Here is a 13,266-nt window from a genome sequence, read left to right on the forward strand (position 1 = left end):
TTTTATAATCAACATAATAAACACATAATAAAACATAATCGTGAATATATACTAGAACAAAAATCAGATTCTTAATGTTGAATAAGAAAAAATATAGAGATTGTTATTGATGTTATAAATTTCATGTTGTGAACTTTTTTAAATTTTAGGTCGAGGATGTAAAGGATGATAAGGAAAATAAAGACGATAATAATATTTGTTTAATACTTTTCTTTATTTCTTTGTTATTATTTCTTTATTATTTGATCTATAACAACTCGTTTTTTAAGAAGGCGAATTAAAATTAAGATAATTAGTTTCTTTTACAAGAAATTTGCAATTGTATTACTTTTTTAGTAACTTTTAAAAGGGATTTTATGATTCCCACCAAAGAGAATTGCTAACGTATCCCCAAGGAGATACATTTTCACAAACTGTACCTGCGATCGCATCTCGAACTGGTATTGTTAATATTCTAAAGTTTACGTCGGTGTAGTTCAAAGTTGACAGTAAGAATACTGGCATTCTATCTGATATAATCCATAACAAACCACGATTTACCTAGAAATGATAAAGTTGCATTTGTCATTTTTCAATGTTTTATGTGTAGTACAAAATATATTAATACAGCGATGATTGTAAAAGATATTTTATGATTAGTACTTATAATTCCAAATATATCTAAATACTTAAAAGTAAAAGTATTGTTTGAATAATGCCACGAAATAAATTCTAAATATTACTTTAATTTGAAATTTTACTTAAATCAATTTCTAAATATTAATTTTTTAATTTTATTTTGGATTTAATATACACATTTGATTTCATTAAACGGAACGAATCAATGCTTAATGTATTTTGAAACTTTGAATGGATAAGAAATGAATATAAATCTTTTTGAATATATTACATAAAGCATTGAAATCAAAATAGTACATGTCTGATGAACTACTCGACGTTTACGTCCTTTTTGTAAGAAAGAAAAGTGTTATTCACTTACTTGTTACTCAAATAACTTTTGAAATTTTAGTTGCAACGATACAATTTAATATTAATTTATTACATGGAAAATAATAAATCCAGAAGAAATTATCATTTTGGACAGAAAGTGAAATTACATGAAAAGGAGTAAAAGTATATTAAGGTTAGGAATATCTTTTTTAAATAAAATATCAAATTATACCTTAACATCTGCTGGGAATATCATAGCTTCGTCGTGTCTAGCAACGACCGCATGGTTTTCAGGTGCATATGGTAACGCAGAATTCCAACAGCCTACTGCATTTTGATCGATTAAGTTGAAAAATTGAAGTCCATTTTCATCCATAATAGAAGAAGTACAATGGCCAAGTGGTCCTCTTTCAGGAAGAACCTGTCAATATTAATAATTAATAGCAATAACTTCATTTTTTATAAAGTATATATAGTTTGTGTTATTAGCTTCTTAATCGTGTAAGATCAAATATTTGGTCATGTCAAACAAACGACTCTATTGGATATGATGGCATAGTTCGCCATGAAATAATATCGTATGGAAATAACTACTCATTCCAAATGTAATCATCCCGACATCAGCAAGAAAATATTGTCCGGTTAATAGATTAAGAATGTAACATTTGGATTATAAAATGATGATGAAATTGCAAAATCATAAATAATTGCAATGCTTAAAACAAAATCATATATGCACTTCCGCATATATTTCTGCATATGCTCCTGTTTCGTTTTGCTTGATTCTATAATTTTGTCGCAATCTGTACTTGTATTGTAATTTCATTACTAGGTTCCAGACATTTATTCAAATTCATATTTTTATGGTCATAACTAAATAATAAATATTTTATTTGGGACATTTTATACGTGTACTGTATTATATACATCATAGATGCATAAATATTTGCAGTATATTCATGATTAATATAAAAAATATCTTTGAAAGTACCTTCCTAATCAACCAATGAATACATAATTTAATAATTACATAGTCGAAGAAATATATAGATAGTGTAAGGTATAATAAAAACGAAATATATAATATAAAATTGTGACAATTTAATAAGTTCTCTTTTTGAAAGGTAATCTTCTACTACGACAAGGTTATTTTCAAAATATTACTAAACATAAGGATAAATAACTTGCCAATACCTTTATGATATATCACAATTAAGTACTAAAAGTAGTGTAATTTTGGTATTAATAGTACTAATAATTGTAATTTGTTATTTCTATTGCGCACATACCTGGAATTCATGGTAACTATCTTGAGACAAGTTTTCATCCCTTAAAATTCGTGTAGAAACTGCAAATTCTCTTCTACTACTTAGAGGATGGAAGAATAATGTCCTATATCCATTGGCAGCGATAGGAGATAAACTCATACCGAAGACCCCTTCTTCACCCCATTGGAAATTTATACCACCGATATTGTAGTCCCCGGCCAGAGGGTCCGGCATGAAATAGCTATGTGTAAGTCGCCAAGATTTATTTTGTTCCCAAGAATATACGATCAGCCCATATCCGAGTTCGTCAGACATATAGGCGAAAGCGTCATCACAACCGCCTTTTCCCAAATCGACTGCAATATTGGCGATGAAAGTGTTCTATATGAAGAATTTTAATTCGTTTACATAACCTGTTACGTTGTGGAATAAAACAGTTGCAAATACCATCTGATACAACCATTTTTTCAGCAGCGAAAAATTTATGCACATATGCAATTTGTAGTTTCAAGACAGTAAAAACAAACAATTATTTTAAATTCTCCGAAAGTGGTATACGCATATATGTATATAAAATATGTATATATGTGCATATATAATCCATACTTATATGGATTAATAACATATGAGTTACGTAAAATAACTTTGATACAATGTGATATAATATTACCTCTAATGAGGAAAAAGAACATTTGAGCTTAAATTGATCTGTTTTACTGCTTATCGTATCAGTTCAATCAATTAGGTTACGACAAAAATCTTACGACTTAATTCTTATAGTTTATTTAAAATATCCCACAACCAAGTCTGTTTGTAGACTACTATAGTTTTACGTTAATATGAATATGTATGTACACTTTTGTTTCATGTCAATATTATATAATTTTATATTATACAGCTGTACGTACCATATTAATATCTTCAGCCCTCAATCTATATTGCCTTAAAATTTTATCTGTTGTTAAATCAAAGACATTTAGAGTGTAGGGACATGCCTGTATCGTAGTGTTTCCAATACCTATCGTACCAGTATCCAACACCCAGAGTCTGTCACAGACGTCTGCATGTATTCTGGAATGGAATAATAATACTAAATTTCTTATTGTTTCGATGAAATATACTTGAATGCTTCCTATATGAAATTTAAGTTCTGTCGCATTTTATGTTAACAGATCGATTATTATCAACAATTTTTATAAATTTTTTGGATACAATATCCAGAATTCAACTCCTTGCAACTTCACGTTATTTTCCATATCTTTTTTGACAATAGGTTTTCATCCAATTTTTCGAAAGTTGTATACATATTTCCATACTTTCATATTTTCCATTTTAGTAGAACATATACATATAGTATAGTAGTTTCTATCATATTTTTGCAACAATTAATGTATCAATATTTTCATAATAGATCTATAATAAAGCAAACGAATGAAGTAAAAGTCGTGCCCAGTTCAGCGTAATAACACAATGGATGAATTTTAATTTGTAGTTTTTACAATTTACTAAACTGAAAAAACGAATTAATTGGATTCTATAAACTATAATATAATCATTCAATAAGTAATATTTACTTATTCAGAGAATTGTAATTGTCATGTTCATGATACGTGGGCGTAAAAACGCTGCTCAACATACGTTTGTCTTTTGAAAAACCAAAAACATAACATCCAATCGTAGTGAAAACTTATTTAAATCTAAGATCGTAATATTTCACAATTTACTAGTTAGAAAATAAAAAGAATCTTTGTAAAAGTAATAATATTATTGGAAAAATTTTGTAACTTATATGTTGATATTGATAGTGCTACTTTATAACATCTTTTGTTAAACAATAAAACAGAGTTTTATTTTCGAGTATATTACTGTATATTGTATTATATAATTTATTATATAATATTTATAATTGTTTATTCTATATATATGTATGTAATGAGACAGATAATCATGCTATGAACATTTATAAAATGTATTAAGAATATTAGTGACTAAACTTGTATTTTGGAAAATTGTAAAAATTGTTTTTGTAATAGAATTGTGCAACTTACAACTTGTAACTTACGTATTTACTAATATGATAAATTAATAATTATGTGTAGGAAATCTGTTATTTCTCCGTGTGTTAAACAAGGAAAAGCGAGAGAATGTTCCCACACATTTGAGATTTAATAACAGACAAATGTATTATTCAGTCGGGATATTTTCTATAGAGTATATCTGCTATATGGATCAAAATCTAATCTATTCTATACGATTTTATCGTCTACTTTTCCCTTCTTTCAGAATGGTCACTATTCATTCCACGTTGTTCCATTTTAAACAAAATGAAGATTGCAATTAACATTCAAATAGAAGTTACAAAACGAATATAATTAATCATGTTAACGTTTACAAAGTAACTGTTTCTCTTGTAAGATCTGTTTCGCAATGAGAAGCGATGAGAAATAGGAAATAATAGAAAATGTCATATTTCACTTTTAACTAACTAATTGGATAAGTGCTATTTTCACTTTTATGCTACAATTCAATCAATGTGATGTTACGTCTTGAGTAATGTTACCGCAACTACAATAGTGCAACATGCTTGCATGTATAGATGTATATATGCAGGGTGTCCCTGGTTTAAATATCAAATCTTCGACAACGTGTCGGGGACAGTTTTCGCTTTTTTAATTATTGATTTACAATTATTTATTCTCAGCGACCGAGTCGTAACCGTACGCGCGTCACTGCAGTGCGCTAAATGTCACCAAGGCTATATCTAATTGCAATTAGGCTTGTCAATGTTAGATGTAATGCTTACATTGCTACAAGATTACATCGCTACATTTTGAACTGTATTCCTATAAAATAGATGATAACACGAATAAATAAGTGTAAATGAATAAGTGAAAAAACGAGATCCTTTCCATTTCCTTTCTAGCGATTTTCTCTAAAATAGAGCAAAAATGAGCAAATCTCTAAAGAATTTTTTTCTTAATTCATCGATTCTCTACATGCTTCTAAAGTTTTGATATTTAAATTTGGGATACTACGTATATTATAGCTATGTTAGGGAATCGATGTCGACCTCGAAGCATTGAAAATACAAGAAAAAGGTAAATGGGAAAACATATAAATTTTGAAAAAAGGGAAAATAGTTTATTCCTAAGTGTACGTATGTGTATATGTATGCCGCCATTAAATACATACAAAACATTACGTACCTGTAAGCAGTAGTAATTGCACTACCACAAGCTCCAGCTTTGTTTTGTGCCCAATTCGGATAAGGGGTAAGCTTCGGTGAACCACCTCGATTTGTGTCGAGCGATATGTAGTTTAATGTCGCCGGTATTCCTATAATTAACGAAAAGTAAATTATTTTTTATAGAATTGTGCAAACTCTAGTGTATTAGATTCAATAGATATTTTACTCTTTGGTCTTGAATATTTATTTATGTTATCTGATTAAGAATACATTAGAAATATTGAAAATGTAATTTAATATTGATGGTATTTAATTGACTTTAAAAGTAAAATATTCTTCTATACTTTAATAATTAATGATTCTTGATTATATATGTTATTCTATTTTGCATATAAAAATGTTTCATGTCTTCAAACACAATTAAATTTATATATATATATATATATATATATATATATATATATATATATATATATATATATATATAAACTAATAAAAAGTAAAAATATTACGAAAAATACTGTTTAAAAATGCTACGAAATGTATAATAAATTTTAACGCAATTGCAAATATCATAGTAATAGTTTATGTTGTGTTGCAGTAATTTAATCTTCTAAAAATAAGTAATAGAAAATATGGATCGTTATCACATCAGCCTAAAATCTTAATGCGTATTTTGTCTTTTATGATTTCATAATACATATACAAAAAATGTTCGTTTAAAAGAATTGATATATTGTGCAAATAATTAACATACTTATCATCACACATTTAATACAAATAAATTCTTAATAACAATTTGTTTCGCAATTACATAAATGAGTAAATTCTGCTTTGAAATTGTCACTTTATTTAAATCCTGCAATTTGCTACATTTATATTTACATTAAGAATATATAGTATATAGAAAATATATATGACAGTATAATTTCCAAATCTATGTACAATTGATAAACTTACAATATTGCTAATTTATAAAAATGAAATAAAAAGTTACAATACAATTTCTTTCTCATAAAATATCACAGAAAAATTTAATTAATAAATAATAGAGATTTCAAAGTCTATTTGTTTAATTATTTGTAAATAATTTTCATAGTTGTATAAATTAATCATTTATTATTATTTCCTTCATTAAATTGAGCATCATTGTTACTTGATTAAATATGCACATTATTATAAGAATGTGCGACACGCTCATATGATTGATATAATCGCGTGACTGACAGAAAGCCATTGAATTATTGACACGTGGAATTCCTGACCTTTCAATCTTATCGAGCTATATCCAGTTCATCTGGCATTATCTTAAAAATTTCGTAAATTGCATAGTCGAACTGGCATTACACGAAGGTATATAATACGGTGGAAAGTGTGCCTACGGTAATGAGCAAAACATTTTTGATATGTCACGAGGTTTGCGTGACGAGGTTGTCACACGATCACTACACTCCAATATTGCGTTTGATACTCTAAAAAGACATGCAGACCTTGTCGCTGAACATTTTGAAAGATGTTTGAAACTTTTGAGATTAGAATCGCATTTAGTTAGCCCATTGTAACACTGTTAGATTTTAAATTAAAGAAAAATTTTTGTATGTACGACGCGTCATAATAATAACTTGAATTTTTGAGTAAATACGTGCCGTGGCAAGCTATTATTCACCGAATCTATTATTAAATTTACGATCAATTTATCAAAATATTCTAAAAAAATTACATGTAGGGAGTCAGCTTATATAATTTCAATGTATATTGTAATGAGACATGTAGTATATTATTATATATGGTATATTATAATAAATTATAATGTAGAATTAAGTTATATAGTATTTAATTATTTAAGCTATCCTTATTAGCGATTATATAACTAATTTTTTGTTATTATCTATGATAGTGCGAAATTAGCTACATTAACTATATGAGAGTTCTATATTATTCGTAAAAGACCATGCAGTTTACAACTTTCCGAGTTCAATTGAATGGCACACTCTCTTTCCTTCCCTTTCTCTCTTAGTATTTCATATCCTCTGTTGGACGGTCCAAGTAAAGCTGACATTAGAAGAAAGAACGATCCAAACAAAGCAGTCGCCGTATAAAAAAGTTGGCCTTAAAACAATACCAACTACGGTGGGCTTTGACGCATTTATAGAAGTTTCAGGAGACTGGTGAGATGGCAAGAATAGAAAGGAAATATAAATGAGAAATGGCAAAAGCGAAAGAAGAGAAAGAGGAAAACGGTAGGTACACTGAAGAACAGTGAGACGAAAAATGAACAATAAATATTTGTTGCGTAAGAAAAAATGAACACGTTGAAGGAGCTGAAGTCAATTAAGTATCTGAAATGGTTCAAAATAATAATATAGAAAGGAAAGGAAAGTAGAAAAGGAACAACAAATAAATTGCCACCATTGGTTAATTATATAATATCGCGTAACACCATGAAACATATTACGTGATATTAAACGTTCCTTAACATATTATAAATTTCATGTGAAGGAACTTGTAAATATTATATGAAAATTATAGAAAAAAATATGATGTTACATTTTCGAGTTTTTGCATGCATATCCTAAATGAGATACAGGAGTCCAATACGCTATCAACAAATCTCACATGACCAAAATTGATTGAATTAATTGATCTTAGAATTAAATACATGTTTAGTCATTCTCTCGAACATCTCAAAAATATTCGTTATCGTAACATTAATTGTACCCCTGATTTTTTTGTTAACCTTTGTGGATTTACCTATATGTACACACACATGTATCATATTAAAGGATACCCTTTTACTAAAAGTGATATCACTAATAAGTGACATCAAATTCAGAAAGTCGACAAAAAGTTGTCATACATTTTATATAATTTATCATATTTTAGCGGAATAAATAAACGGATATACAGTTTTTAAATTAAATGTATGTTTTAAATCTTCAATAACATATAATAGAAAATAAATTTATAATTTTTAATGCAACGATTACGAATGAGGACACAAAATAAAATAGCACGAGTTAGAAGAGGTGAAATACAAGTTCGCAACCATAACAAGAAGCAAAAACAATATCCAAAAAACAAAAAAAGCCGCAGATTTGAGTATCGAAAAGTAGAGAGGTTAAAGATAGCGATATGAAAGATTGTACACGATGTGTGAGCACTGTCGACTTTTTTGTTTTATACACAATGACCTGGCGCGCGCCAACGTGTATAATAAACGTAAACCATCAAGAGCAAGAAAAAAGTGGGAAATGAAAGAGCACAGGAGAGAATAAGCCCATTCACCCCTGGTTCCCTCCTGGGCAATAGTGTTGGGTGGAGGATTTGCGTTGAAGTGGAGGCGGAGGCCAGCGGAGACATAGAAATGCCCCATTGAAATCGCTCGCACAGTTTTCGGCACTTTTTGTCGCGAGCCGGAAGTCGGCCAGACGAGGTTCTACAGGCGCGCACTGCCTGCAGTGATCTTCTGTACATTGTGTTTAATGTAACTTCCGGTCCCTGACACGAGACATTCATCTAAATGTTCATATTGTTCCTGTTTGCCGAGCAAGTCTTTTTTTGACTAATTTTCAAATACGTCTCGGTAGAAGCATTTCATTTTCCATAAGAAAATAAATGTTTGAATTTTATTAATGTAACAATAGTAGCTGCGAATTATGATTAGTTATTCCGCGATAAAAAATCTCGAACTACTTTCAAAGAAGAAAAGGACGCTTCTCATAGTTACCATGTACCTAGTATTCGTGATATTAGAAGTAAATTATTAGAAGATGTAAAATAAAATACTAAAGTTTTATACTCTTTTATCAATTTTCCTAATATACTAAAATGGGAATGAGCTAATATATAAACAATAAATTGATATTATAAAATATTACAATATATACGTTCAACTTACCATTGCGCCATCTCGGTACCGTGACGAACAGCTTGTTTCTCCAAATTTCTATACCAACAGGCAACGCGTTTTCTGGAATGAATTCTCCTTTCATCATTGCCATTTTTCTGCTGGCTTCATCTGGATAGGCGAAGTCCACCGTTCTCCAGAAAAATCTTTCTAACACAGGTGCTTGCCCGAACTGTGTGCCCCATCTTTGAAGTCCATCGACGCTCTTGGTTCCCAGGTATAGTAAACTCACGAAAAGAAATTCGCGAAACATTCCTACGATAGCTTAGGCCGACAATCTCACAATTTATAATTGGTCCTTTAAAATAGTAAAAAATGTCGAATAGCTTACTCGATCACATTCAAATTTACTTTCCTTAGATGGATTATACTTAAGTACATAGAATTTTTCCAATTCATTAGATTCCAAATAAAATATATGTATTAAAAAAAAGAATGATTGAACAAATTCTGTGATTAATGGCAAGATTTAGTGATTGTAAATCGTTGGCAATATTTTCCCTGTGTTGTTTACAAAATAATTCCAGGCAATTATTTTGTAAATCTTCCGTATATTTTATGATGCGATTGAAAGGAAGATAAATAACCGCACATACGTCAGTTGGAAGTATATGTTTCAAACTAATATATCATATTACTACTCATTATTTTTTCTGAACTTGTACTCAACTCTGATTCTTATCGGTAATATTATTGTACTAACTGGAACTTTCACTTCGATTTGATACGACGATAAATGAGTCAAATGATTGACATAAAAGAAAATGGAACAAATATGAGTGACACGCGAAAAATGACTCCGAAAAGTTGTTTGCTATTGAACAAATATTAACGCTAATTTCTCAATCTGGCAAACTTTGTAGTATTTTAATAACTTAAATTATTTTCACGTCAACAAGTAGTAAAAGTATGAATTACTTTCAGTCACACTGACATCATATGTATACGACAGTATATGTTAACTCTGCTTCAGTGTAGTAGAAATGCATCAAACTAATATTTAAAACTTATATTTTTTTAACATAAATCTCTGTAATGTATGCATAATAATATCTTACTAAGCCGTATTTTTATATTTTTCATATCACTGTATTACTAAGTAATATAATAAAAAATAGGAACAACTGAAGGAAGCTAAGAAATTAGATGCCCGTAAACTAAAAGCCCGGAAATCAACTCGTGTTTCTAAACACTTTATGCGTCTTAAAGTAGAAGAATATTTCTCTATTGAACGTGAATAACACACTTTTATACGATTTAGGTAACATCTTTAACCTGCTAATTTGCCTATTTGAAATTATCTAGAAAGTTTCATATAAAGCTTAACAGATGATATGGTTTATTTAGTTTTAAAAAATAACAACTTCAGCAGAAAATAATAAAAAGCAATGATAGATAAAACCAAATTATTAAAATGCGTTTGCAATGCATAATACTATACACTGTAATGCAGACATAATAGATATAGATATAATAAATCAAAGGAAATATGAAATTGGATTCAAAATGTGAGAGATCCTCGTCTTTCCTTATACGAAGTGGCTGTATATGGTTATATGAATATGTATATGTGATACAGTTTGCACGATGAAATTCCGGAAATTAGCTGTATATGAATAACTCTTGTTCTCGCGAGGCATACATGATAAACGCAGCCAATTCCACTTCGCTGAGCGCGAGCAGAAATGGAAAATGACCTGGCACGTGCCAAGTTTCACTACCGTTGTATATAATACAACGTAGGCAATATAATCTTGCTGCAAGATGTCGACAGTGTGACAGCGACATAAATCAATTGTATTTATATCTGTTATAATTGAACGAGTACTCATATCTTTGGTTTTTCTAATCCAAACAGAAAATTTGCTTTCTTGTTGTTCAAAAAATGGATAACTTATTTCACTTCTTGTAATGATGTATCTCATATTATAGTAATTAAAATTTTCAGAAAAAATAATTTTGTTTAATGTTCAATAATAATGTAATTTTGTATATAACTGTGATATACACACACTAAAGTATATCGAAATTTATAATTTATACAATGTGTAATTTACATAATTTGGCAATAACAAAAAATAATAACTCCTTCTTTGTTAAAATTATGAAAGTGATGTTAACTTGTGAGTTACGTTAAAAATTATGTATCAAAGGAAATTAATGATGTTTGTAGAATTACAAAAGAATTTGTTACGGAATAATAACGAAATTTTATTTTGAAATCTAAACCTTTTTAAAAAATTTGAGAAATAAATAACTCCGTTATGTAGTACTGAGTAATGACTTATTAAATTGAATCTAGTAGACGAAGTATTCAATTTTGTTCAGAAGAATTAAGATATAGAAAATGTTAAGCAGATACAAGGAATCTAAGTGAAATTTCACGGAATAAAGTAGAATGAAATAAAATTTGCAAAAATCTCTTTTTCATTTTAGACGCATGTGTTATACCTTGAAATACGAAAGAAAAGGAAATAGAATAGTTAAGTGAGAGAGATTAATATATGGAATGTATCAAGTTTCGATATAAAATTTTGTCATCTGCACAATGTTACACAATCGATGGCTGTAATTAATATTCCAAGTATCAAAATGGGCCGCTACATATCTTCCATGTTGTTGCACAATGTCCAATTTTAAAATAAAAAATTTCCTTGCATACTAACACTTATGCAGCCATTTCTTTTATTCACAAATTAATTTCACCGCCACCATCATTAAGCTCGTCAAGCGAACACTAGTTTTTGACACCATTATGCTGCTTGAAATCACATATTTTTCCTTATTTTATGAATGAAAGAATTTTTACCTCTTTCTGATAGGTTTGTCGATGGCTTCACCTTCGAAATGAAATACGAAGAACGAAGTACGAAGTGAGAAAGTCAGTAACGAAGAGTACAAGTAAACTGTTGATTCCTGCGAATGGGTACTGCTATATATGTACTCAGTTCATTTAACACATATTTACCAAACGTTCATGTACACCTTCACTCGTCTACTTACACTTGTCCTAATGTGGTGTTGCTAGCTCCCACTTGAAGAAATTTAGTTGACTTAGGTCCAAAGTAAAAATTACTTTTTCCGGAATATCAAATGAAACAACTTATAGGCGAAACCGGTAAATGGTTATCTTGCTTGGAGAAAAGTAGTTCTAAGAAAAAAGACAAATCGACAGCTATGCTAAGAGAAAAACATTATACAGGAATGTTGATTGAATGCTGATATAAGCTTAACTATTTACAAGGGTGATTCTTACATAATTATTGGATTATAATAATCAAATTATGAGGTATTTTTCTAGAGTGCAAACAGTATCCTTCTGAATGAACTTGACTGAACTCAGTTATTCAAACGCTCTACAATTTAGCAAATATTACTATAACATAATATGTGTAAAATAAAATGGTACATTGGATAATGTACCAGTATCAACATATAATATGAAAATTATGAATAATTCAAGAGAAAGTTTATAGTTTGCTAAATAGTATGTGAAGAGTTTGTGAAATTGATAGAAAATAAAAGGTATGCGTGGAATTCGATGTCGAAATTAATAGAAGTATAAATAAAGGCTAAAATTGTGTCTGGTATCAAAATTGATAGTAGTATAGGTAAAGATTAAAATTATGTTTCTTCTAATTCATTCTTTGGAACAAATATATATGTATATAGATTTCAGTCAGCATGATTCATCTGAAGGTACTTCATACCACTCATACATATCACAGTAGAATAAAATAAAAGATAGATGATAATAAATAAGTTACATGGATAGATGATACTATTAACAGATGATATCTATTTACATCACATATAAAGGACTGTTACCGATTATTTTTGTCTTCAGGTTTAATTGTAAATTTTATATTCATATACGATATTTTGGAACATAAATTTATAGTATAAAGCCACTATGGATATGCTTGTACTTTGCATAATTGGTTATAAACTGCTGTTTAATATTCTTACAACAA

General features: G+C 29.0%; 1 protein-coding gene across 1 annotated transcript; it reads right to left on the reverse strand.

The window, feature by feature from the left end:
• Positions 1 to 323: 323 nt before the first annotated feature.
• Positions 324 to 9,577, reverse strand: LOC117239603 (protein yellow-like). The gene is made up of 6 exons (XM_033505315.1): positions 9,284 to 9,577; positions 5,405 to 5,534; positions 3,107 to 3,269; positions 2,220 to 2,579; positions 1,163 to 1,351; positions 324 to 540 (listed from the first exon to the last, which is right to left on the reverse strand). The coding sequence occupies exons 1-6, from the start codon at positions 9,543 to 9,545 to the stop codon at positions 355 to 357; spliced, it is 1,290 nt and encodes a 429-aa protein (XP_033361206.1). The 5' UTR covers positions 9,546 to 9,577; the 3' UTR covers positions 324 to 354.
• Positions 9,578 to 13,266: the final 3,689 nt, after the last annotated feature.

The sequence above is a fragment of the Bombus vosnesenskii genome, unplaced genomic scaffold, assembly GCF_011952255.1.
Source record: "Bombus vosnesenskii isolate JDL3184/JDL3185 unplaced genomic scaffold, Bvos_JDL3184-5_v1.1 scf7180000014105, whole genome shotgun sequence".
Classification (NCBI taxonomy): Eukaryota; Metazoa; Arthropoda; class Insecta; order Hymenoptera; family Apidae; genus Bombus; species Bombus vosnesenskii.

Coding starts and splice junctions, on each gene's coding strand:
- LOC117239603 (XM_033505315.1), bottom strand. CDS start 9,545: ATGTTTCGCGAATTTCTTTTCGTGAGTTTACTATACCTGGGAACCAAG. Junction 5,535..9,283: donor GGTACCGAGATGGCGCAATG/GTAAGTTGAACG, acceptor CGTTAATTATAG/GAATACCGGCGACATTAAAC. Junction 1,352..2,219: donor ATAGTTACCATGAATTCCAG/GTATGTGCGCAA, acceptor TAATATTGACAG/GTTCTTCCTGAAAGAGGACC.